The sequence below is a fragment of the Miscanthus floridulus genome, chromosome 16 (genome assembly GCF_019320115.1).
Source record: "Miscanthus floridulus cultivar M001 chromosome 16, ASM1932011v1, whole genome shotgun sequence".
NCBI classification, from domain to species: Eukaryota; Viridiplantae; Streptophyta; class Magnoliopsida; order Poales; family Poaceae; genus Miscanthus; species Miscanthus floridulus.
The window spans coordinates 8,985,270-9,012,546 of record NC_089595.1 but is presented as its reverse complement, the minus strand read 5'-3'; the positions used below and the strand labels follow the sequence as shown (position 1 = coordinate 9,012,546).

Below are 27,277 nucleotides of genomic sequence, written 5' to 3'. Positions count from 1 at the left end.
CCTAGGCGGTTGCCCTCACACCCTGCACACAGCATAGCATTTTTCACTCAAATAGAATTGTGATGATAGATAGACATTTTTGGTTCATATATCTGTTATACATTATTTAAATACTAGAACAGAAGAAAATTATGTTTAGCCTAGGGGACCCGTAGTGTGGGGTGCATGAGCGGTTTCTTATTACACACAAGGACTTAGAAGTCAATCATCGCAGGATTAAAAGTAAATTAAAATGCAGCCCTATTACTAAACCATCGTCGTCTATTCCTGCCTGCATGTCTTGCGGAGGTTTCCAGCTATGTAGGATGCACACACACGTCCTCCTTCTGCAGTAGTTTGTGACAAGTGGATCTCTCATGTCAGCGAGTTTCCCCCGAAAATCATCAGATACATATTATGATGAGTGCACCTGAAGGACCGGAAACGGCGACCAGAGGGGGGTGAATGGGAGCCTCAAATTTCTTTCGAAATCTTCGACCACTGTCCCAACATCAATCCCCAAAAAGCATACACGAAAGACTTGATGACCACGACCCTAGAGAAGGGTGGATGCTCCCTCAGAACACAGCGGGTCACCACAGAGCAAACGGAACACAGATCGAAGCCCAAACGAGCAAACTCCCAAAAGAAAACAGCACTGCTCCTGCAAATATCGGACACGTCCGGTATTATATCGGACACGTCCGGTATTTTCGGACACGTCCGGTATCATCTCGGACACGTCCGGTATTTTCAGCAGCAAGCTGACCAAAAGAGAAAAATCCAAAACCCCGTCAAATGGTGTCCAAAAATCATGAAATTTTAACCATAGCTCTTTAGACACCAAGGGAAGGTCTCCACCAAATTTCAGCTCAAAACTCTAAAGTGAGAAATATCGGACACGTCCTAGATCATATCGGACACGTCCGGTATGAACGAGCAGTTTCTCGGGAAAAATCAAATCAAGCCATAACTTGATCAAATCAACTCCAAATGACTTGAAACTTTGCACAAGGGTTCACAAGCGAGTAGAAAGGCAACCTCTAAAGGATCATGGCCCGAAACAAACTCTAACTCCGTGAATCGAAGGAATTGAAGAATCCCCCAAAAAATAGGTCAAGAACTTAAATTGCTCGGATCTGCGATCTCGTGAGGAATTAGTGGATTTCCTTCGGTGGAAAGCTTCTACTCATGTCATTGATCGATCCAAGGCAACAAGAACGAACCAAAACCATCCCAAAACGAAGAAACGAGAGGGGAAACAAGAGGGGACAAAAGGAGCTCGTGAAGAACACCAAAATCACATCAAGAACACAACTAAATCATGAATCCCGGAGGGCATACGGTGGTTACGGCCACCGATTCCTTCAAAACCAAGTCACAATTTGAGTTGTGGACCTCTCTCATACATGGAAGCAAACTAGAGGAAGAAACCCTAAAGGAGAAAATGAAAACTGGAGGAGGTGAGGGAGATGGGGGCTCCCTCATCCTATTTAACAGGGCTATTACACATTCCCAGTTTTGCCCCTGGATACAAATGAGTTGAACCGCTAAGCCCAAGGGCGTTGTTGTCCAACCCGGTGTAATCTTGATCCGACGGCCACCGCGCCTTCTCATCGGTAGCTTCGCCTCGACGCGAACTCCCCGATGCCGCCACGTGCCGTCCGTCCCTCCTCGGAACCTCCGCCCGGGTTTTGAGGCCCAAACCCGTAAACCGTCCATCCGATGGTTTTGAGGTCCAAACCATCAAACCGTCCGCGAGTAGCGTACTCCATACGCGTCCCCCGCCATCCGACGCGTGTCACCGCCGTCCTCGACCGGCCGGCCCGCCAAGTCCTCCTGAGCCTCGCTCGACTCACGCGTCCGCCGTCTTGACCCGGTCAACACCGTCACTCCATGTCTTCTTGCACTTGTCGATGTCCCAAGTGTCAGCCACCGCGGCTAGTCACCCGGCCTCTGGGTCCCTCGGTCCAAGCCTCACGTCCGTCCTTCACCGCTCCCGGTCTGTCGGCACGGCACGTCCTCCTTGACCTTCACCTCGCCGTCGACCACCGCATCCGAGCTCCACACCTGCACAACACAAGCCAAAAGACATGTCGCACACATAGCTTTCGCCATGGTAGGGTTAGTCACCACTCAACCTACTTCGTGGATCACATTGACAATCACTCATCACAAAACGAACACACAAGGGTACTTGTCAACCTTGTGTTCGCAATCTCCCCCTTGATGAGTGCATTGTCAACACCAATACACGAACAGCTTGAGCAAAAGAAAAAGAAGAAGAAGAGAAAAGAAAGAACTCACCCAAATGACCAAAAGCCAAAGAAAAGCCAAGAACCGGGTCATTTGAAAATGAGCAAAACTTGGTCCCCAAAGACATGGGCAACGGCTCGACGCAACCAAGTAAAACAAAGCTAGCCCTCAAGAAGAGGCAACGGGCTCAACACCACTAGCAAAGCTCGAAAAACCGAAAAACTGCTAGACCCTCCAGAAGAGGCAAAGGCTCAACACATCTAGCAAAACACCTCAAATGCAACTCCCCCTGAACAAGTGCAATCTCTCTCAAATGAATGCATATCTCTCAACTTTAGGTGAAATTGGAAGTTTCTTCCCCTTGTGTCATTGTGAGTGTGGAAAACTTCTCCCCCTTGTTGACACATGCACTTATCAAGCTAGAGCCCAAAGATTGCATCTCCCCCTCAAATCATGCTATGAATGCAGAAATGCACGAATGCAGAAGCTTCAAGATTATAGTAAGTAGATTGAAAAGAGGCTCTAGTTGATGCTGTCATGTATATATAGCAACACATACAAGTGCTAGCAAATGCTCAAAGTGACCAAATGAGACGAAATATGGCATTTAAGCAATTTTGATCAAGTTTGAGCAATTTTAAAAGAGGGTTCACCACCAAAGGAGCACATAGCAAAAATAGACAGGAGATCGACCTTGTGCTACACATGTATGCAAAGTGAACTACCCCAAACAAAGTTCACACATCATGTCATGAGACAAACTTGTGGTTTGATCAAATTTTAGACACCAATTGAAATTTATCGGAGTTATGCAGCTTATTACCAAAGTTTGTCAGACAAGTGTGTGCGGGAGGTTATCTGTGCCATCAAAACCTGACTTAGCGACCATGTCAAGCCTATGCCAAAGGCAATCAGAAGCTTAAGACAATGATCTCGGTATCCATTACAGAGCTCAAGTTCACCAATGAGTGCAATTTGGAGCTGTCTCGATACTCTGACATAGGATAGTACAGACCCATCCCGATCTTTTCAAATCACTTAGTTTGATTTTCAAGTTTTCAGCACAAATTCAAGTTTCTCAAGCAAGTGTGTAACTCAAGGTATGAGCCGTAGCAACTAAGCATATATATGAAGCAAGAAAAAGATCTCGACACATTCTACACATGCTAGTGCCACAAGTAGTGGTGAACACATTTCATGTTTCAATAAGTTTTAATCAAGTTCACAGTTTGGAAAACAAGCTTAGCTCATAACATGCATCAATTGATCAAGAGGAGCCTAAGCCAAAAGCACATCATTGTATATCCATAACATCCCCAACAAGAGCATAGTGTCAATCTAGCTACTATAAGGATGAAGCTCAGGATGCAATATGATACATGATGATATGATATGCAAGTATGATATAAAAACAAAAACAAAGGCTAAACTACAAAGAAAAGCAAAACTAGAATACAACAACCAAAGTTTCCCTCCTCTAAAAAGGGAAACAAACTCCAAGCTCCCCTCGCAAGCGAGCAAACTGGGCTTGGTCAAGTGGTTTGGTGAAGATATCTGCGAGCTGGTTTTGGGTATCAATGTGGTGCAGATCGATATCACCTTTCTCATAGTGGTCACGCAAGAAGTGAAAGCGAACTTCTATGTGCTTTGTCTTTGAGTGAAGGACTGGGTTTTTGGCTACACTTATGGCACTGGTGCTGTCACAAAACAAAGGCACTCGCCTAAACTCTAACCCAAAGTCTCTCAGAGTAGCTATCATCCAAAGCAACTGGGAACAACAAGCAGCAGCAGCAACATACTCTAGCTTCTGTGGTGGATTGGGCGACGCTAGACTGCTTGCGAGAAGACCAAGACACAAGAGAAGATCCAAGAAACTGACAAGTCCCCGAAGTGGACTTCCTCTCAACACGACAACCAGCATAATCCGCATCAGAATACCCACAAAGAGAAAGAGAGGAGGAGGCTGAAAACCAAAGACCAAACTCGGGTGTGAAACGAAGGTACCTGAGGATCCGCTTGATGGCTTGACGATGAGACGTGCGCGGCGAAGACTGAAAGCGCGCGCACAAGCAGACTGCGAACTGGATGTCCGGTCTCAGTCGCCGTTAGGTACAGCAGGGACCCGATCATGCTTCGGTATTCCTTCTGGTCCACGGCTTCTCCCTCCTTGTCCTCATCTAGGGCCGTCGTGGTTGACATGGGCGTCGAAAGAGGCTTGGCCTCACCCATATCAAATTTCTTGAGCACGTCCTTGGTGTACTTGCCTTGGTGCACGAACGTCCCCTCACGAGTTTGCTTGATTTGCAGCCCAAGGAAGAAAGTCAATTCGCCCATCATGCTCATCTCAAATTCCCTGCTCATAGTATCTGAAAACTTGGCAACAAGAGCATGAGAAGAGCCACCAAAGATTATATCATCCACGTATATCTGAACCAAAAGGATGTCTGTGCCTTGCTTGAGGAGGAACAAAGTCTTATCTACGGAACCCATCCTAAAACCCTTATCAAGCAAGAAAGCTTTTAAACGCTCATACCAGGCTCTCGGGGCTTGTTTCAAACCATACAAGGCTTTGTGGAGTTTAAAAACATGGTTGGGGTACTTTGGATTTTCAAAGCCAGGGGGTTGCCTCACATAAACCTCTTCCTCTATGTACCCATTCAAGAAGGCACTCTTTACATCCATCTGATACAGCTTGAACCCTTTCGAAGCTGCAAATGCTAAAAGAATCCTAATGGCTTCTAGACGGGCAACAGGAGCAAAGGTTTCTTCATAGTCTATTCCCTCTTTTTGGCAAAAACCCTGAGCCACTAATCTCGCCTTGTTTCTCACCACCACCCCATCCTCACTCTGCTTGTTCTTGTAAACCCACTTTGTACCTATGGGGTGGCACTCTGGTGGAGGTGGAACTAAAACCCACACTTGGTTCCGCTCAAAGTTCTCTAACTCCTCATGCATAGCATTAACCCAATCGGCATTAGATAGTGCGTGTCCAATATCTCGAGGCTCAAAAGAAGCTACGAAAGCAGAATGAGCGAAATGGGAAATATGATAAGACTTGGAACGCGTTACCCTTTCGTCGATGTCGCCGATCATGGTCTGAGGAGGATGGCGTCGCTGGATATGTCGAGGTGCACCCAAAGACGAAGTCGCCTCCCCCTCATCCACAGCTGGGGCCTCCTCAGTCGATTGAGGAAGCGGCTCGCACGGACCCCATGAAGTAGAGGTGGAGGGCTCGGGGCCGTGAGCCGAAGTGGTCGAAGCTGGCTCGATCGGGGCAGCTGGTTGAGATGGCTTGGGATCATCCCAATCGATGTCATCGTCATCCTCAACGAAAATGCTGTCACCCATCTCTTCATCACCTGCACGTTCAAAGACAGAAATAGAAGAGGGCATGGTTTCGTCGAAGGTGACTTCACAAGTCTCCACGACACGGTTAGTCTCAAGATTAAGCACACGGTACGCATGTGAATGAGAAGCGTAACCGAGGAATATACCGTCCGAAGATCTAGATTCAAACTTGTCAAGATTACCTTGCTTAAGAATGAAGCACCTGCAACCGAAGACTCGAAAATGACTCACCTTGGGTGGACGCCCAAACCGCAACTCGTAGGATGTCTTCTTTAAGAAAGCACGAAGAAAAATGCGGTTTGAAACATGGCAGGCGGTGTTGATGGCTTCGGCCCAGTAACGCCTAGGAGTCCTATGCTCATCGAGCATCGTCCTGGCCATTTCAACCAAAGTCCGATTTTTGCGCTCAACAACACCATTCTGCTGAGGGACATAGGGCGAAGAAAACTGATGTTCAAGACCCAAGGAAGCACAAAAGGTGTCAAACTGAGAGTTTTTGAACTCAGTGCCATTGTCACTGCGGATAGCTCGTATGGCATTCTTTGGTAACTCAGTTTGCAACCTCAAGATCAAGTCACGAGCATGAGAAAATGCTTCGTCCTTGCCCTCCATGAAAAACACCCAAGAATAACGAGAAAAATCATCCACGATCACAAGAACGTACCACTTCCCTCCCTCTGACCGAACCCGAGCCGGACCAACAGTGTCCATATGGAGTAGCTCACCGGGTCTCGTGGTCATGACCTGAGTCACTGGAGGATGGGAAGCAGCCACCATCTTTCCGTGGCGACAGGGATGGCATACCAGATCCTTCTCAAACTTAAGTTTGGGCAATCCTCGGATCATGTCAAGAGAACTCAACCTCACTAGGAGATCGAAGCTCAAGTGACCAAGTCTCCTATGCCACTTCCACAAATCAGAAGAAGATCCGGCAACCAAACAGCGAGAAGAACCGAAAGACTGAGAGAAATCAGCTCTGAAAACTCGGCCGAAAGGAACGATCTGACAAACTAGATGTCCCTGAGAATCGAGCACACGAGAAAGTCCAGTCTTAAAGCGCACCTCAAACCCATCTTGAAGGAGTTGCGAAACAGAGAGCAAATTGAAATGCAGGCTTGAAACCAAAGCAACGTCCTTCAAGATAAAAGACTCATTGACCCGAATGGTCCCACGAGACAGCACCTTACCTTTGCTATTGTCCCCAAATGTGATGTACTCCTTGTATTGCATGGGGTCGAGGCTGGAGAACCATTTGGAACTTTCCGGTCATGTGGCGCGAACAGCCGGAATCAACAAGCCACGTGTTCTCCAGGCCTCCGCTCTGCATCAATAGAAAGACAGGGGGTGAGCAAATGGCACAACACTGGGGTTAGTGAAATGAGGAGAATACCAGTGTTGAGTCATTTGCCCTGGAAAAGTGTTAGGAAAAACACCATACATGCCATGTCCCATTGGAGAGAAGCGATCACCACGTGGGGGAAAACGTGGTCCGCTAGGAGTGTGGGACTGAAAGCCACCGTCGCGAGGTCCAGAGTCATATAGATCATGACTTGGGCCACGCCGGGCACGACCACCACGTGGTCTCGCCACCTGAGGCCTAGCACCTTGAGGCATTGCACCTCTAGGCCTAACACTGTGCCTCTGAACAGGCGGTACATGTACGCCATGGGGAGGACGGTACATGTTCTGGTTGTTCAACTCATACTCGCGCCGCTCATCTCTCTTCCTCCTAAAGCAAAACTCAGCCAAATGACCATCTCTATGGCAATAGTCACAGTGGTACCTCACCTCTCTCTTGGATGGTGGTTGACTCACTCTCTTGTGGATGTGGTTCACTCTCTGAGGCTTTTTGGCTTTAGGAAGGGGTGCACTAGAGATGTTGGGTAGAGTATCGAGTGAGTTCCGAAAGTGGTTCGGTTTGGGAACCCAAACTTGCTTGGATGGTGGAGCTTTTGGTGGTTCTTCAAACACACCATCTTTGATCATAGGCTTGGTAGACTCTGGTGGAGGGATCTTGATCAATTTGGGAGTGTTGGTGGGTTTCTCACTTGGGTTCAAACCACTATGTTCACCAACCTTGCCATAGACATGCTCACCCTTCCCACCTATAGCAAAGCCTACTCCCGATGAGTCAGTTCCCCGCCTGAACTGGCTCACCATCATGCCCAACTGAGGCTCACTGCACGACACCCAGCTCAAGATGGACCGAAGTTGTGTGTTTTCTTCCTCGGTTCCCATCTTGTCGTGCCTGCAGGACTCAAGCTCCAACACCAAAGCTTCACATCGAACACATGTAGTGGTGGTGCTATCTGAGTTGGCCTTCTCAAACTCAGCAAGTTTGGCAACCTTCTCTGCCAACTCAGATTGCAAGCCTGAGCAGGACTTGCATGCACCGAGCAACCCAGAACTGAGACTTCAGCTCATCACATTCATCAAGCAAAACAGCATACTTGGATTGCAAGTCAGAGAGGTTAGACATGTGTATAGCGCACTCATCGCACTCCTCCTCCTCTGACACCACTACACCACTCTTGGCAAGCTCCAACTCCTTCAAAGCAACCTCTAGCTGGTCCTTAAACTCTTTTCTCTCGCGGGCAGCACGCTTAAGCAACTTATCTTGACTCATCAATGTATCATTCATAGTATCAAGCTCAAGCATAAGTGAGTCAAGTGTGGGCGGTACCTCATTTTCGTCGTCGTCGACGTCGACGTCCTTTTTGAGCTTTGCTCCACCGTCAACCGCCATAGTGCAAAACCCACCACGGTTTGCACCGGCAACAAAGCAGAGACCGTTGAGCTTGTCCTCGCGCTTCTTCTCGGACTCATCGTCGGTCGAGGGAGAAGAAGAGTGATCATCGTCGGAGTCGTCGTCGAGGTCGCTGAGGGAGGCGAGGAAGGCGCGTTCTTGAGCTTTGGCCTTCCTGCGGTATGCCTTCTTGATCGCCTCCTTGTCGAAGCCGCCCTTGGCCTTGTGCTTGCCGGAGGTGTAGTCGCGCTTATCCTTGCGCTTGCCGGAGTCGTACTTGTTGGTGAAGGGCTTCTTCTTGGGGCAGTGCGCGACAAAGTGGTCCGGATCTCCACATCCATAGCATCCCTCCTTCGGGCCACCACTGCGTCGGCTGGTTCAAACGGTTGTTGTGAAACCGAGAGAACCGACTGATGACGAGTGCCAACTCATCATCCCCAAGAGACTCCAGCTGCTCCTCTGTGACTGACATCAAGCACGACAAAGAGAAAGAAGCTTGTGAAGGGTTAGTCAATGAACTTGAACCACTACCTGAGACCAAAGCCATGGTTGGTGCAGAAGGATTCTTGAGCTTGGCTTGGGTTTGGTAGTCGATCTCTGTGGACTTGAGCTTGCTGAAAAGCTCGTCGACGGTGAGGGTGTCGTAGTTGGCCGACTCGATGATCGCCGACACCTTCACATCCCATACCTTTCGATCAAGGGCATAGAGAAGCTTGAGCGCCCTCTCATGATCACTATAAGGTAGGTTGGCCTTGTTCGCTTTCATTTTGTTGACGATAGTCTGAAAGCGGGAAAACATGGCATCGATGGACTCGCCATCAAACTGAGAGAAGTTCTCGTACTCGCGCTTGTACGTCTCGTAGAGTCTGGTCTTGACCTGTGCGGTCCCCTCGTGATAGCTCTGAAGCCTCACCCAGATCTCTCGAGCTGTAGTACAATCGGAGACACGCTCGAACTCAGAAAGCGAAAGACTCGAGAAAAGCACACTGCGAGCTTTGCTATTTGCATTGTGCCGATCCTTGTGATCCTGGGTGGTACGGGCCGCAACAGGGAGCACAACGTAAGTAGCATCCTCGCAAATTTCCCAGACGAGCCAATCAATCCCCTGGAGATGCGCAGACATGCGGATCTTCCAATAAGGATAGTTGGACCCATCAAAGTGCGGTGGTTTGCCGGAACCACGCTCCATGTCGCCTTCGTGGATCACGGACCGATTAAGGTGGAATGATCCTTAACCGGCTCTGATACCAATTGAAGGACCAGAAACGACGACCAGAGGGGGGGTGAATGGGAGCCTCAAATTTCTTTCAAAATCTTCGACCACTGTCCCAACATCAATCTCCAAAAAGCATACACGAAAGACTTAATGACCACGACCCTAGAGAAGGGTGGATGCTCCCTCAGAACACAGCGGGTCACCACAGAGCAAACGGAACACAGATCGAAAGCCCAAACGAGCAAACTCCCAAAAGAAAACAGCACTGCTCCTGCAAATATCGGACACGTCCGGTATTATATCGGACACGTCCGGTATTTTCGGACACGTCCGGTATCATCTCGGACACGTCCGGTATTTTCAGCAGCAAGCTGACCAAAAGAGAAAAATCCAAAACCCCGTCAAATGGTGTCCAAAAATCATAAAATTTTAACCATAGCTCTTTAGACACCAAGGGAAGGTCTCCACCAAATTTCAGCTCAAAACTCCAAAGTGAGAAATATCGGACACGTCCTAGATCATATCGGACACGTCCGGTATGAACGAGCAGTTTCTCGGGAAAAATCAAATCAAGCCATAACTTGATCAAATCAACTCCAAATGACTTGAAACTTTGCACAAGGGTTCACAAGCGAGTAGAAAGGCAACCTCTAAAGGATCATGGCCCGAAACAAACTCTAACTCCGTGAATCGAAGGAATTGAAGAATCCCCCAAAAAATAGGTCAAGAACTTAAATTGCTCGGATCTGCGATCTCGTGAGGAATTAGTGGATTTCCTTCGGTGGAAAGCTTCTACTCATGTCATTGATCGATCCAAGGCAACAAGAACGAACCAAAACCATCCCAAAACGAAGAAACGAGAGGGGAAACAAGAGGGGACAAAAGGAGCTCGTGAAGAACACCAAAATCACATCAAGAACACAACTAAATCATGAATCCCGGAGGGCATACGGTGGTTACGGCCACCTGATTCCTTCAAAACCAAGTCACAATTTGAGTTGTGGACCTCTCTCATACATGGAAGCAAACTAGAGGAAGAAACCCTAAAGGAGAAAATAAAAACTGGAGGAGGTGAGGGAGATGGGGGCTCCCTCATCCTATTTAACAGGGCTATTACACATTCCCAGTTTTGCCCCTGGATACAAATGAGTTGAACCGCTAAGCCCAAGGGCGTTGTTGTCCAACCCGGTGTAATCTTGATCCGACGGCCACCGCGCCTTCTCATCGGTAGCTTCGCCTCGACGCGAACTCCCTGATGCCGCCACGTGCCGTCCGTCCCTCCTCGGAACCTCCGCCCGGGTTTTGAGGCCCAAACCCGTAAACCGTCCATCCGATGGTTTTGAGGTCCAAACCATCAAACCGTCCGCGAGTAGCGTACTCCATACGCGTCCCCCGCCATCCGACGCGTGTCACCGCCGTCCTCGACCGGCCGGCCCGCCAAGTCCTCCTGAGCCTCGCTCGACTCACGCGTCCGCCGTCTTGACCCGGTCAACACCGTCACTCCATAGTCTTCTTGCACTTGTCGATGTCCCAAGTGTCAGCCACCGCGGCTAGTCACCCGGCCTCTGGGTCCCTCGGTCCAAGCCTCACGTCCGTCCTTCACCGCTCCCGGTCTGTCGGCATGGCACGTCCTCCTTGACCTTCACCTCGCCGTCGACCACCGCATCCGAGCTCCACACCTGCACAACACAAGCCAAAAGACATGTCGCACTACATAGCTTTCGCCATGGTAGGGTTAGTCACCACTCAACCTACTTCGTGGATCACATTGACAATCACTCATCACAAAACGAACACACAAGGGTACTTGTCAACCTTGTGTTCGCAGCACCCAACAAAAGGCCTTCACGATTGGTCCTTTTCATGAGAACGAAAATAACAACTATTTAATTTGTTTCAAACAAGAACTGACTTCCATGAGCCCTTGATTTAATTTTCTTTATTTAGCCTCCATGGAATGTCTGGATAATGTTATTGCCAAATAAAATTCATCAACGTTAATCCTAGTTGAAAAGAAAACACGGGGACATTTGTGTCGATGATGTCTCACCTTGTGTAGATGTCATAACACTCATGTCTCGTTTTGTGGGGTAAAAGTCATGGCCAATTTCTCAGCATTATTTTCTATTTCGTTCAGCCAGCTTGTGATATCCCCAACATTAGGCACATTAGGCCTTAGCTTTCGGTCAGCACTGACACAATCTAAAGCTATTTCAATGCATCTTTGCACCTGACGGCATTCATATATCGGTGATGTACAGCCCGGAGTTGCCTGTAGCCTTTTTCTCCAGTTTTCTTGTACCTAGGAGATCGATCCACAAAGTAATTAAATGTATCATTTTGTGTCAAATGTGTTAGGCATAACAAAATATTGCTCAAAGCTTATATATACTTTCAGGGATCTTCATATAAGGGAGTTATCTTACATGATCAATAAATTCTTGGGAAGGCGTTTCATATGCCTTGCTGTAGCCTTCAGACCCGGCAATTAACTCTATCATTACAACACCCAAGCTGAATACGTCAAACTTATTGGAGACATACCCATGCTCAATATATTCGGGAGGACAGTATCTTCTGCATGACATCAGAAATGTAGATGCAGTAGTGTTTAAAAGAACAAGATTTAGTTGATTTTGAAAATTAAGTTCAGAGAGGCATTAAGTTATATTGTTCCTAAAAGGCTTGATGTGGCACGAGTCTCGTTGTCGCAGACAAGCTTCGATAAACCAAAATCGGCAATTTTTGGCACCATATTCTTGTCGAGTAATATATTTCCAGGTTTTAGATCTAAATGGTACATAGGAGTTTTCAATCCCTCATGAAGGTATTTCAAACCCTCGCAAGTGCCCTTAATAATTTTGTAGCATGTTGGCCAGTCCAATCTGTTGACTTCATCTATAGAAGCAAACAGAAGGGAGATGGAAAAGATTTAATGATAAGCAGCCTTGCCAATATATCAGATATAGGACCATCATCTTACCGTCAAGGTGTCGTTGTAGACTTCCATTGTGCATATAGTCAAAGCAGAGAGCCCTATAGATTTTATCAGCAAGAACAGACCTTCCTCCATACTCTACGCATACACGCTTTATTTCATAGCAGTAGCCAAGTAGTTGTACAATATTAGGATGGTTGAGTCTCCTAAGATTCTCGAACTCCTTCATGAATTCCTCTTCATAGTCGAGTTTTTGTGCCATTGAATGAAGCAATTTCACGGCAACCTCTTTGCCATCTAGGACACCCTAATCAACATCCCAACATTTGACATTGATGGCATTATTGAATTAGCAAAATAGAAGTTTATTATTGCATCAAGTTTCCTCACTCCAAACATATTATTATTAATATAGCTATCGTGCCCTTTATTAATAATATACTGTCATGCATATCCATTTAATTTTCTTTTGCTTGTGCTTTATTGATATACTCTGGTATCTTTATGTAGAGACAGATGACCTGCATGTAGCATATTAGTATAATGAAGAATAATCTAGGAAATCACTAGTGAAGTTAATGGTCCCTTATGAATTGATGGTGGATAAGTAATGCATGGGACAGATCAGGCCTGCCCGGCACATGCTAGCTACTCACATAGCAAAATCGATGTACCAAAAAAGTCAAAACGACTTATAATTTAGAATTGAGATAGTAGAATTTATAGAAAATGCAACTACATATTTTCAATATATAATTTGTGCGTCTAGTTGCTTGTCCTCTTGTGGATCCCAACATCTAAAAAGTGTTTGTTATAAATACTACTCAGCTCTTTCCATCGTAAATTTTAAGTCGTTTCTAGCTAGGTACATGGCTTTTGCTAATACATATTATATCTAGATACATAATAAAAACTAGGGAAATTTTGTTGCAGGACACCGCAAAAATACATAATATGCTGATGGACACCGCCAGAACGAGAATTTGCCCAAAGACACACCTGCTTATCATCTACACACTGACCAACTCTGTCAAGAATAAGCCTAGGACGGTTGGGATGGTTTTGGACTGCATGCCTCAGAGCTGCCTCTGCCTCCTCTGCTTCCTCTATCTTGGCTCCCAGACAGTGTACTCTAACATGAACTTTCTCAAGCAAACAGAGGTACCTCAATCTATAGAAGTCGTGGAAGTCAAAGTTTTCAAATCTGAGAACCCGCACATGGACGTGGAGCTCAACAGATTTAAGCCGCGGCATAGCGCCCGGTTGTAGAATCGGTCAGGTATCCATCCATTTTCAAGTAGCGCAATTTGGGGAATGCACCAGGAGCAATGGCATGGTGCTGCCAGTAGCGCACCTGATTGCAGACCAGTAGTCGTTCTAAAACTATTAGATTTTCGGGCGAGCCCATATGACGAAGCTCTACGGCTTCGATTTTCTGCAGTTTGCTTAGAGACTGCACAAAGCCTTCGTTCCATGTTGCACCCAAAACGTACTGTTTGTGAATACGGAGCACCCTTAGCTCTGTCAGCTTTTTACCAAAGGCTTCGAGATCCTCCTCACCTCTCACTCTCTCCAAACGCAGCTCTTCCAACGATGTTAGGTTTCCCATCCCTTTTGGCAATTCTAGTCTTGTTGATGAGGAAACACATCGCAAGCACTTGAGTTGTCTTAGCTGAGTAACACCATGTGTCTGTAAGCATCTCAAACGGCCAATTTCAATAATCTCCAGATCCCGAATATCCGTTCCACCAAGCCCAAGGTATCTCAAGTGAAGTAACCCCGCGATAAGATTCTTCAGGCCATCACAACAGTCGTCTGCAGTTAACTTACAGCCTTGTAAGGAAAGGACCAAAGTTTTAAATCTCCGGCTATAGCTGAAGCTATAGCCGGAGATAGCTGCTGCACAACGTAGAAGCTAAGATAACTAAATTTTTGCGCTAAGAAACGAAAACCGCTAATAGCCGGAGATCTGCGGAGATTGCCGCTAAACTTGATCTTCTTTTAGCGGCAGCCAAAATTTCGCGGGCCAGAAAATGAGTCAGCGGCCCATCCTATCCCAATTTTCCCCCACCCTCACCGTAACCAAGCAACCCTAGCTCACTCCCACGCTCGTGACCCGTCTCTCTCGGTCTCTCACTCTCTCTACCACAGAAAAGGAGGCGGCGGCGGAGGCGGCTTCTGCTTCGGCGGCGGTGAGGCGCGCCGACGAGGGGCCCCCTAAGCGGCAGTGGCTAGCCGGAGGCCCAACTTCAAGCTAGCCCCCCCTCCTTCTGATTCGGCGGCGGCGGCTGCGGCCGCGCCGGCGAGGGGCCCCCAAGCGGTGCGGCCAGCCGGAGGTCCAACTTCAAGCTAGCACCCCCCAAGCGGCGCAGCTAGCCGGAGATTCAAGCGGGCACGGCCAGCCAGGAGATCCAAGTGGCGGACGGCAGCGGTGTGCAGCATGAGTACGAGCGAGGTAGCACGAGCAGTTCTTCGTCTTCCCCAACCACGAGCGGCGCGAGTCTGACAAGGAGGTCTGTTAGCGCTGGGTGCTCCTCGTCTCAGAAGCACTGAAAGTAGCAGTAGAGCTCCAACGGCGATGGCATGGCACAACAATCTGGTCAGTGCTCACAACCTCCTCTCTTTTTTTTGCTTGTATGTCGCAGTCTCGCAGATCTCACTATATGTAAACAAGCTGTCAATATTTGTTACCTCTAATTTCAATATTTCATATACTTGCCTCCCGTGCTTGTTTGGCCTAGGTGGTAATTGATAATAACTGCTTCTTGCAGTGTTGAGTAGTCTTTAGCTTCCTAGTTTCTGAGTGACATCCATGTATAGCGAGATCTCATGTATAGCCACTTGAGCTAGTCACCCACGAATCTAAATGCATATGCTGAAGCCAGCAATGGAAAGAGTCTGCTTTGTTGAGTCTTGTAATCAAGGACCTGTAAGTCTGTAACCAGTTTGAATACATTAGCCACCTTTTGTTGGTAACCAAAAGATGCAGAAATTATCCATGTTAAGCACAGGCAGTAACACTGGGAAGTTGATTCAAAAAATGGTTATCGCACAAGCCATTCACAAGTATGTAAATAAATGACAATAATTGTATCATGAATGCTTCACAGCATGTTATTTGAGATAACTATGAGCATATCTATAATGATATGGTGTCAACAGTCAGCAATTTATTACTAGCAACCAGATGGTGTCCGATTGCTTTGATGCCTGCCTGGTGTATATATCGCATTTATTATTTATTTTCCATTTCCACTAGTCCAGTTGAGTTGAGCAGAATAGCGTATTCAGAAATACATTGAGAGATTAATTGAGAAGATGAATAAATGGCAATACAAAAGGCTCAGGTATTAGAAATTTAGAATACCTTAGTCTAGTGCTGCCTCTGCCACTAGTCCAGTTTAATGTGGCTTAGTTTGCTCTTTGTATAGGTAACCCATCTAGTGCTGCCTCTGTCTCAGTAGAAGCTGGACCAAAACAACCTGGTATCAACTCAGATGACCCTGCATGGGCTCACTGTTTCTGCCCAGACATAACCAAGAAACATCACCTACGGTGCAAGTATTGTGACAAGCTCTGCAGTGGTGGAATTACAAGAATTAAGTACCATCTTGCAGGAATTAAAGGTTTCAATACTACTAAGTGTGGAAAAGTTCCTAGCTCCAGTGCAGCAAGAGATATTTGATTTGCTTACGAAGAAGACTAGTGAAAAAGAACAGAAAAACAAAGAAAAGGAAATGGACAGAGCTGAAGTTAACATAGAAAACTCAGATTGTGAAAGTGGCAGTGAAGGTTCAGATCATGGCAATAATGCTCTTGTGGTGAAGCCAAAGGCGACAAGAGGATCTAGTAGCTCTAGATCTGTAGCAGGTGGTCAAACTATTGACAAGTACTACAAGCCTCCTTCTATAGAAGAATCTGCTAGTATGACACAGAGAGGAATTAATCTAAGCAAAAAGGTTCAAACAGCATTGACAACTCAGAAAAGAGAAGAGAGGAGGGATAGAACTTGTGAGTACATATGTCAGTGGTTCTATGAAGCTAGCATTCCACACAACACAGTCACCCTTCCTAGCTTTGATCATATGTTAGAGGCCATTGGTCAATTTGGTAGAAATCTGAAAGGGCCTAGTCCCTATGAGATGAGTGGACCGTTCTTGCAGAAAAGGAAGGAAAAGGTGATGGATGGATTCAAGGAGCATAAGGAATCATGGGAGGTCACAGGTTGTTCTATCATGACAGATGCATGGACAGATAGGAAGGGTAGGGGAGTGATGAATTTAGTTGTGCATAGTGCTCATGGGGTACTCTTCTTAGATTCAGTGGAATGCTCGGGTGACAGGAAAGATGGCAAATATATCTTTGAACTTGTGGATAGGTACATAGAAGAGATAGGGGAAGAACATGTTGTCCAAGTGGTGACTGATAATGCTAGCGTCAATACAAGTGCAGCAAGCTCTATTGACAGCAAAAAGACCTTCAATATTTTGGAATGGATGTGCTGCTCATTGCTTGGATCTCATGCTAGAGGATATTGGTAAGCTTGGACCAGTTGAGGAGACCATTGCTAATGCAAGGCAAGTGACTGTTTTCTTGTATGCTCATACTAGGGTGTTGGATTTGATGAGGAAGTTTCTTAAGAAAGACTTGGTTCGCTCTGGGGTTACACGATTTGCCACTGCTTACTTGAATCTAAAAAGCTTGCTGGACAACAAAAAAGAGTTGACAAGACTATTTAAATCAGATGAGATGGAGGAATTGGGTTACTTGAAGCAGGCCAAGGGGAAGAAAGCCAACAAAGTGATCAGATCCGAAGCCTTCTGGAAAAATGTTGACATTGCAGTTAATTACTTTGAGCCATTGGCTAATGTGTTGAGAAGAATGGACAGCGATGTACCATCAATGGGATTCTTCCATGGATTAATGTTGGAGGCGAAGAAAGAAATTTCTCAGAGGTTTGATAATGATGAGAGCCGCTTCAAAGAAGTCTGGGATATCATTGATAGAAGATGGGACAACAAGCTCAAGACTCCACTACACCTAGCTGGGTACTATTTGAACCCCTACTACTATTACCCAAATAAGTCAGAGATTGTGAAAGATGGATCATTTGCAGCAGGTGTGATTTCCTGTATTACAAAGATGGTGGCTGGTGATGAAGAAACCCAAGACAAGATAATTGAAGAACTCGACCTGTATCAAAATCAGCAAGGGAGTTTTGGAAGTGAAATTGCCACAAGGCAGCGAAAGAACAAGAATTTCAATCCAGGTGAGGTTGCTGAATCGCTTCACCTCCTATTCATGCTCAGCCATCATTTTGAAAACGCTTTGCCACATTCTGTTCAATAGTGTTGCTTGTGGGATACCATTTTTTAAAAGATTTGCTTGTACAAAATAGTAGCAGGATGGAACTGTTGTAGTTGAAAGTCTAGGTTGTGGAGGTCTTATATTCTTGCTGTAGAATTGAGCCATTCTAATTCAGCCTGGTGTGAACCACACAGTAGTGTCAACTGAATACTTCTTTCATAGTGATTTTTTTAACCTTTTGACATCTATCAGCCTGGTGTGAACCACTTGAGTATGTCAATTGATTGATGTCCATTTGTAGACATCAGCATTTCGAAACAGAATTGCAATGGCACAGATGTGTTGGTTTTGATATTGCATTAGTCATAGTTTCTGTGCCAGGTGTGTTGCTGCTGATTAGGACAGGAAGTTTTCTAGCTCAAGCATTGTCTATCCTCCACTACAGTAAGCATCCTTGTTTTAGACTGGAAAAAAATCTTGAGTCTGATTCTTCTAATAGTTTGGTGTCCCTATAGTCCCATTGTCTATACATGTATTTGGTAGACTACTTATTTACAGTTAGGTGACTGCAAGCAATAGGCTTAAAGCCATTGCACATTTGCACCTCAATAGCTTTAATTATCTATACATAGAAAGCACTTAACTCTAGCTGCTACCTGAGGTATCCTCCACCCCACAGTCGGCAGCACCCCCACAACCTTGCCACTCCAAACATTACAAAGATGGTGGCTGTTCAAATTCTAACTTGTTTAATGTTTATGCAGCAAAATGGTGGCTGCACCATGGCACAAGCACACCAAATCTTAGGAAATTGGCAGCAAGGATTCTAAGTCTGACCTGCAGCTCCTCAGCTTGTGAGAGGAACTGGTCAGTATTTGAACAGGTAAAAAGAAAATTATGACATGCATCTTTGTGTGCATGCTATCTTTTTTGAATTTTAAGGTTTGTTCATGGAATTTAAATCTGACCTGCAGCCTTGTCTTCACTACTTGACTCGTAGGTTCATACAAAGAAGCGCAATAGGCTACTTCATGAAAGGATGAGAGATCTTGTATTTGTTAAATTTAATTCTAAGTTAAGGAATAAGAGAGAGAAGAAGGATAGAGATCCTTTGGAGAAAGAAGTAGATGATGTCGTGGCAGATGATGATAATGAATTCATTACTGGTATTACGCCTTTGCCAAGTGAAATGGAACAACAACAATGTACACAAGAATCACATAAGCACACACCACAACAAGCACAACCACAAGCTAAAAGGAAAAGGCCTGTGCACCCTAAGAAGAGGAAAGTCAGGAGCCTGTAGTCTTTGATGAGAAATGGCCCAGTGCAGCCTGAAGCTCCATCATCCGATTCAGAAGATTGTGCTGATGGTACTCTAATGCAGACTACTGACTCTGATAAGTCTTCCTCTCCCTATGTCTCTGAGTCTGATTAGTGAGACTAGAAGAAATGAAGATTGCAATATTGCCTCGTATTAGTAATTTAGTATCCTGTCTGATTGTAATATTGCCTTGTCTGATTAAGTGATTAGTGAGACTAGAACTCTTGATGACCTTTTGTGTTGTACTGTTAGCTTTATTCAACTGGTTATGTATCAACTATCAACTGGTTATTGCCTTGTCTGTTAGTTTTAAATGGCCCAGTGCAGCCTGTTGTAATGTACTCCTTTCAATTAGTAATGGTTATGAAGTTATGCCAATGTCATGCTTACTTGAATCTTTTTTTTCAATCAGTAATTTTCCCTTGTGCTTCACATGAGGAATATGTTTGTATCATATCAGTGGCCTTTGTTGCTTACTGCTTGAATGCTACTTCTAAATTTATCCTAGTCCTGATCAGTTGCTGCTATCTGAACTGCTAGTTGGTACACTGGAAATGCTAGTTATTGTAGTTGCTGCGGATGGCTTAATTGATCACCAAACCAGGACATTTTTACATTTGTAGCAAGTCTAATGCATTGTTGCCTGATGAGGGTGGTGCTGAATTGTAAGCATGTAAAATGTGTTAAAAATGTCAGAGCTAGGCTTTCTTCTGCACTGATGTGAATCTTCTGGTTTTGTCTGCAGTTGGTGATCTGATTTAGTATCGATTATCAAGTTATGCCAAGATCATGTGTTTTTTTCTCATTTTTTTTGAAAAAACAGCTAAATGGCTTAGCTGCAGCTATATCCGGCTATATCTGCGCTTAGCTGTTGAGAAGGTCAGCAGCTAAGAGGCTTAGCCGGAGATTTAAAACATTGGAAAGGACACGTAAAACCTGACAGTGTGCGAGTAGTGATATGCTACTGTTAATGTGGCACCCAATGCCATTAAATGACCTCACTTTTGGTTTCCACATTCTAATCAGCAGATCAGGGTATTTGTAAAGGGCTCTATTTTGGATGGCCATTATACGAGCATTATTACTTTGATGTTCATCATGATTCCCTGATAGTACAGTGGCAAATTTTTCTTCTCTTGCCACAGTACGAATCCAGTCCAGCACCATGCCTTCAACATCGCAGGCACATATGTTGTTGGTGTCCTCATTTTCTACTGCCAGGACGATCATGCTTCTACTAACAAGCTCATACAAGTACCTCTCTCCGATCTTAAATACCGATTCACCATGTTCTTGGTCGTCATGCACAAAGCCTTCAGCTACCCATCTCCACACCAGCATGTCTTTCTCAATCACATGCCCATCAGGAAATATGCTCAAATACAATAGGCAGGTCTTCAGATGGCTTGGCAGGTCATAGTAACTAAACTGGATTATCTTTCTTGTGTTGTTCTCATCGGCACCTATGTTACCTTCCTGACAAAATCCAATAGAGCTGTAAACCTCAGTCCATTCCTCTTGTGGTTTACAAGCCAACAAACTAGCTATCATAATTATGGCTAATGGTACACAACCACATTTCTGCACAATATATTCAGTGGTCTGCTCCTCCAGTGGATCAAAATTGATTGTGCCTTTACGACCACATAATGTGGCATAGAATAGTTCCTTGGAGTCATCAATAGAAAGTGGCATTACCTTGAGATCTTCACCACTCAATTCTGTGGCGTCAAGTGCACGAGAAGTTATGATTATTCTACTTCCACAACCATTGTCCACCAAAACACATTTAATTACTTCCCATGATGGTATGTCCCTTATATCATCAATAACAATTAAGAACCTATTCACATTAAAAAAAGCAAGAGCCATGAATTAGTACAACTAACTAGGCATCTATATAGAAAAACAAAAAAATAAGAATGATAGCCAAAACACACAAAAAAATTTCTCCACATCACTACACACGCTTGCTGGCTGCAGAAAGACAGTTTTAGGTGTTTGTCTGGATTCTGGAGTGTCTGGATTTTTTTTTTTGGCTTTCTGGACTATGGACGACAATTGTACTACAGGTGTCGTGCACCCAGGGATCAGAAGAACACAAGAAGATTGAGGTTGAACCTCTCCAATTTTCCGAATCACACGGAAGCTCGGGAGGCTACTGACAAATACATGGCCAAGTATACCCTCACAGAGGCCATAACCAGTTGCCCAAGTGCGGTGGTCGGTGATCCAGTCTGACAGGTGTTGGTATATTGGTAATGGGTACCCTTGTCTTAAGATAAACGCCCAAATGGGATGAGGTGCACCGAGCGGGCTACACGAGAGGCCCAAACCAGATGGGATAGCTCATCTACTTAGTAGACAAGGCACAACAAGATATGTTCAGAATTCAACTCTATCTGACTAGACTTTCATGTAATAAATTAGGAAACCTATTGTAAACTGATCAGGACTCAATCTATAACCCTACACTCGGACTATATAAGAAGCAATAGGGAGCCCATAATCGGCATACCAACTTAGATCCTGAATATAACAAGCTCATCCTCCATATAGCTCCACCCATAGACACGTTGTTGTGGTCCCCTATTCGTAACCAACCTCAAGTGCACTACACACAACCAATAAAGATCATCATCTACACTGGATGTAGGTTACCCCATACCTGAACCAGTATAAATCGGTGTCCCATGTGGTATCCGATTAAATCTACAGTTGTGATACACAAATTACCAGTGAGATAGAAAATCCTACATCAATTGGTGCGCCAAGTAGGGGATCATCACGCATAGATCATATAGACTAGATTGGGATTTCTTCATCAATGACACCGGCGATCTCAGTTCGGGCAACAGCACCACCTTTAGCAGCTAAAACTACGTCATCGACTTGTCATCCCGTGGTGCCCCTCATCGGTAGCCCACCGCAGCCTTCATCACCCTGCGACGGCCCTCATCCGTAGCCTACCATGGCTCTCATTGTCCCTCAAAGACATTCATCAGCGCAATGCGCCGTGATTCTTGTCTTTCCGTGGCAATCATCATCCGTAGTCCGCCGTGGCTCTCGTCTTTGCACAGTGGCCCTCACCGATAGCCTGTCGCGGCTCTCTGGTCATCTCGTGGCAGCTCATCGTACCAATATATATAAACCCTCGTGTCGTGTTTTACCCATCTAATTTATTTAAAGTGATAAAACTAGTTAGTGGCGGAGCATAGTGCCAAAAAAAGGGGGCGGGGTTGGGGTGGGGGGGTTCAGTTAAGCTACAAATCTAGCAATTTACATCAAGGCATAGGACCAACAATGCAAGCATAGATGAAGACTTGTAGTGATCAGCATCTGGAGGAAGGGGGCTAAGTGCTCAACTTCGGCTCCACTATCCTCTGCCAGTGTTGCCAATGGTAAAAAACAACGACAACAAACATCTATATGAGAACATAATTAGTAACAGTTAAGTGCGCACCTGATAATAATAGTAATATAACATTCTTTTTTTCTACAAGTTGCACCGATCAAGGGTCAGTTTGTACAACATGTCCTGGCAAACTTTAGCAATGATTTGGGGCGTGGCTAGTGCCCGAACATCCGGACGGATGCGTGTGTCTGGATGCCCACGCAGCCCGCCCCAGTCCACCATCGTTCCACCCTCGTCCGCTGTCACCCCCGCCCCACGCGCACACTCCGCCCCCGTATCTACGCCCGCCGGTCATTCCCCAGACCTGCTCCTCTCTCTCCGCGTGGGTGGCACTCGAGAGCTGGGACCTAGCGCGCCCCAGAGCGAAGCAACCGTACGCCCACCCCCAGCGCCCCCTCTGCAGCCCCCCCCGGCATGCCACACGCACAGTCCGCTGCCCCCCCCCCCCCCCCCCCCCCCCGCCCCCCTCGGCTCGCCCCGGGCCAAATAACATAAAACACTTGCAACATGAAAAACATTTGAATGCAACATACGTCTAAAAACATATGAAACACTTGGAACGTGCACTTGCAACATGTGTGTGGAACACATGAAACATCCAAAATATAACACTTGCAACTTGCAACATGAAACCACTTGCTGCAACATAAGACTGAAGCACTTAAAACATTTTGGAATATACTGTTGCAATATATGTGCGAAACATATGCAACATCAAGATCAAAAACGATTGCAACATATACGTCTGGAACAAATGAAACATTTTTGAATAAACGCTTGCTTGCAACATGCATCTGAAACACTTGCAACATATGCAACATGTGCAACATCCTCCCGATCTACTTTTTCAACATCAAAATGAAATAATTGCAACATACATCTGAAACAAATGAAACATACATATGCAACATAAGGGAGGGGAAGGCTGTGGCCGGTTGATTCCAGCTGCCGAGGTCAGAGCCGGCAGCGAGCGGCGGCGCGCGAGCACCACCGCCACCAGCACCGGGCTTGCCTCGGGCGAGCGGGTGCACCAGCACCAATGGCACACGTGCACCGCCGCCACCAGCACTGGTCTTGGCTCGGCCGAACGGGCGGCGTGCGCGATGGGCGGAGCGAACACCACTAGCACCAGCACGTGCGACATGAGAGGCGAGAAGCGCTCGCGACGGGGGGTGAGCGAGCGGCGCCGGGTGGGGCGCGCAGCAGCAGTGAGGCAAAGTGGCATCCGAGTTCGGGACAGGACAGACAGAGTGGCAGGCGGAAGGCGTTGTGGTTGAGAGGAGGGAGCAGAAGGGATAAGAAGGTTTTTTTATTTTTTTAGAACGGTTGGGGGCGAGGGCTAGTGGATGAGCGGTCGTTGGGCTGCGTCACAGCCCACCATCTATAATGCCAAATAAATGATCCATCAATACATATTCTATGGTATAATATAGTATCGAATATATATGTTTATAGTTCGGTTACGTCGAATTTGTATTGTATTAGGCCAATCTCAACGGCATTTCATGAGAGTTTCATGAGCATTAAATAAGCTGATATGACATAGTAATGATGAAGAGAGACAAGATAAAAGTTTCATTGGATGAAATAAGTCTCATGGCAATGAAACTCTTTTGCACAGTTTCCAACACATGAGAGTCTTGGAAATAGTGAGATGATACGCCCACTGAGACTCGCCTTAAGGGCTAGGATAGAGTTGGAGCCGGACTTTGTATCCTATAGACAGGGAGCCATAAATATGAGGCAACCTAGCTCGGTTGTAACCATGAAACGGCTTGGTGGCTAGTTTGGATGGCGATAAGGCCGCGGGAGCACCCAGATGCCGGTGCAGCTACTGCTTTATGGGAAAGAGCGCCTGTAGTCATGCCACAAGAATGTAGGGACTTCGTCGAACCTCGTCAAAAAAACATCGTGCCTCGGTGTTATTCTTGCTTGCGTATTTTTTCTATGGGTGTTTTTGTTTCCGCGTTCTTCAGCTAGTAAATCTGTTTTGGTCTGGATGTAACCGTCCACACACTCTAACACATGGTGTATTTAACCAAAAGGATTTGATCTTGTTATTGAATTTTGTTGGTTATTTTTCTATAAACCTGATGAACGTTAGAAAACTTTGACTCATGACAATACTCCATTTTGAAACTGTGAGTACATAGGCTACTACTAACTATGTCCACTTATATACGTGTACTAAAAATACACAAATAATATGTATATGCTTCGAATGAACAATAATTGTCAGAAAAATTGGAGGCAAATTTATCAATATCGGGCGGCTGATGCCTACCTCTTGTTCTTAAGGAAATGTTGGAGTTCGTCAGTGAGCTGCGCTTGATCCAGCATGGCCGTGTTAAGATCGCTGTACCTTTTCTTGCCAAGGTGTATGAGAATGTCCCTCAAGGGTTTCTTCATGTCAGGCTGTTGGCCAACAGAAACAAAGGCGCAACAATTGAACTCCCCTTTAATATCGTCATAGACTGCTTTTGCAAGAGTGGTCTTGCCCATTCCTCCAGCCCCCCAAATAGAAAATATCTTCAATCGCTGACAAGATGAAGACAGCATCCTAGATATGAGCTCAGCTTTTAACTTGTGGATGGCAACAAGCTGTCTGGCTTGCATGAACCCGTCCTCAAGAGATGGATCATCAACAGTGCTAGTCATAGTAGTTTTAACCACAAATTCAGCTTGCCAGGCAGCCAGATTTTTGACTTGGGCCTTGATGCCTTCCAACGTCTCCCTGAAGCTGCTGTCTTGGTTGGCCATAGGCTCCCAGCAGCCCATCGATGGACAAGAGTAAGTTGTCGACGATATCCTCTATGTCATATGACAGCTCTCTCAGCTGGTCGTACGATGCTTATCATACTGCTGCTGCTGCACCCGTGGCATCATCTCGGATTCGGATAGGGCAGTGTCATGCATTATTCTCCTGAGCTGTGTCTCAAGAGGCTCTATGTCTTCCTTCATGCTTGTCTGCAGATTGTGCTCCTGCTTGAGGAACTCGCCAAGCTTGTGGAGCAGCCCAATGGCCCCTGTCATGAGATCCATGGCTGATCGGCAGCTCGTGTAGCTAGCTAGCTGAGAGGTGATCCAGCCATTTGCTTGCGGTGGGCAAAAATTATATTAAGGCAATTGATCGATATCTTTGCAGGTGTTAGAATCGATGCCGCGTCCTCTGCATTGCGGATTAATTAGCTAGTTAGAGTATAGTGAGAAAAAAGATGATTGCTACAGCGGCAAAAGTGACAGACCACTTGGAGTGAGTTTTCTCATATATATATAGTGGTAGTTCCGGAAAAGTAAATTTCCATTCGTTTAATTAAGACAAGGTCTGGGCAAAAATACACACTGTCTTAATTACTGCTCAAAGACTAAGCTCTCTCACCTGGATCATACATGGCGCAGTAGTAGGCAGTCCTAGATCCAGCAGATACCAGCGATGCTGATGAGGCGATCGAACTGATCCCTCCCTTGGAATCAAATGTACGTATGTCTTTATGAGCAGCCAAGCTAGCAATTTGGTTGGAGAAAATAAAGGAAATGTAACTAGCGAGCGAGCGAGAATAATTAATTAGCACTGACACTGACCTGCTGGGGATCGGAGGGAGCCGCGAGAGGACCGAATTTTTTACTTTTTAGCCCTTTTTTCCAAAGTTTCTCTCAAATAGACCCCTGACGGAAAGAATTCAGAAAATAGACCCTAGCTCGGCGCCATCGATGTTGGCGCCGAGCTCGGCGCCACCCCTGGGCTGGGGCGAACTTACATGGAACGAAGCGCCGAGCTCGGCGCCGTAGATTTTACCATGAGATTTTATTGTGACTTGGATATGTTACGATATGTCTAAATCTGTGATTTTACCATGAGATGGACATATGTATATTTATCACGAGATGGTCTGATTTTTTACCGTGGCTAAGTTCAAACTTGACGAGACTTGTTTTGTTGTCATATCCTCAGAGAGTACTCAAACTCGTAGTAAGGTATTAAATTGAGTTGCTATACAAATTTGGAAGATAAAATATCGCAAACTGATTTAGGTTTAGGTCCAAAAACAAAGTTTGTTGTACTCAACTCAAACTACAACTTCTATTAAAGGTCAAACTTTATATCTAGAAAAGAAACTATAGTTTTACTGTGGTCAAAACTGCATCATGAAAAATAGTGTTAACTATTGATCCAACACTTAGAAACATTTTTAGGCTCGTTCATCAACATGAACCCTAGATCATTTTTTATCCTAAGTATTTCTATGTTGTTTTAAGTGCTCAAATATCAAGTCAATGTAAAACTCTAGAGATAGCCACATTTCTCAATATCCAAGTCATGGTAAAATTTTAAATTTGTCAATGTCTAAGTCATGGTAAAATTCTAGTCTCTAAGTCATAGCAAAAATTCAGACTTAGCAATTTTTGCATATGTCTGTCCCACAAATTTCAGCATGTCCATCTCATGGTAAATTTAAAACATTAGCCAAATTCTAAGTTGCCCATCTTATGGTAAATTTAGGGATTTAGCCAAAATTTTATATATCCATCTCATGGTAAAACAAGCCAAAATTTTATATATCCACAAATTTTATATATCATGAAACTGCATGCTCGGCGCCAGCGTCAACGGCGCCAAGCTCGGCGCCAGCATCTATGGCGCCGAGCTCGGCGCCAGAGTGACTGGCGCCGAGCTTCGTTCCATGTAAGTTCGCCCCAGCCCAGGGGCTCGGCGCCAGGGACGCTGGCGCCGAGCTCGACGCCAGCAT

The 27,277-nt window shown here is 45.6% G+C and overlaps 2 protein-coding genes and 2 pseudogenes across 2 annotated transcripts; 2 read left to right on the top strand and 2 right to left on the bottom strand.

The window, feature by feature from the left end:
* Position 1: 1 nt before the first annotated feature.
* Positions 2-27,277, bottom strand: LOC136510233 (putative disease resistance RPP13-like protein 3; annotated as a pseudogene).
* On the bottom strand, positions 11,485-12,745 carry LOC136513479 (G-type lectin S-receptor-like serine/threonine-protein kinase At1g11330). The gene is given in 6 exon segments (XM_066507479.1): positions 11,485-11,506; positions 11,596-11,654; positions 11,656-11,847; positions 11,972-12,122; positions 12,215-12,443; positions 12,529-12,745. Coding segments are annotated over 6 exon segments (870 nt in total).
* LOC136513478 (uncharacterized) lies at positions 16,569-17,359 on the top strand (annotated as a pseudogene).
* LOC136510153 (uncharacterized) lies at positions 17,276-19,233 on the top strand. The gene is made up of 3 exons (XM_066504710.1): positions 17,276-17,752; positions 18,555-18,673; positions 18,791-19,233. The coding sequence occupies exons 1-3, from the start codon at positions 17,365-17,367 to the stop codon at positions 19,094-19,096; spliced, it is 813 nt and encodes a 270-aa protein (XP_066360807.1). The 5' UTR covers positions 17,276-17,364; the 3' UTR covers positions 19,097-19,233.

What these genes read in the sequence shown, in the direction of transcription:
- LOC136510153 (XM_066504710.1), top strand. Translation starts at nt 17,365, where the DNA reads ATGGACAGCGATGTACCATCAATGGGATTCTTCCATGGATTAATGTTG. An exon ending in GAACAAGAATTTCAATCCAG is followed by an intron (nt 17,753 to 18,554) that starts GTGAGGTTGCTG and finishes ATGTTTATGCAG; the next exon opens with CAAAATGGTGGCTGCACCAT. An exon ending in ACTGGTCAGTATTTGAACAG is followed by an intron (nt 18,674 to 18,790) that starts GTAAAAAGAAAA and finishes CTTGACTCGTAG; the next exon opens with GTTCATACAAAGAAGCGCAA.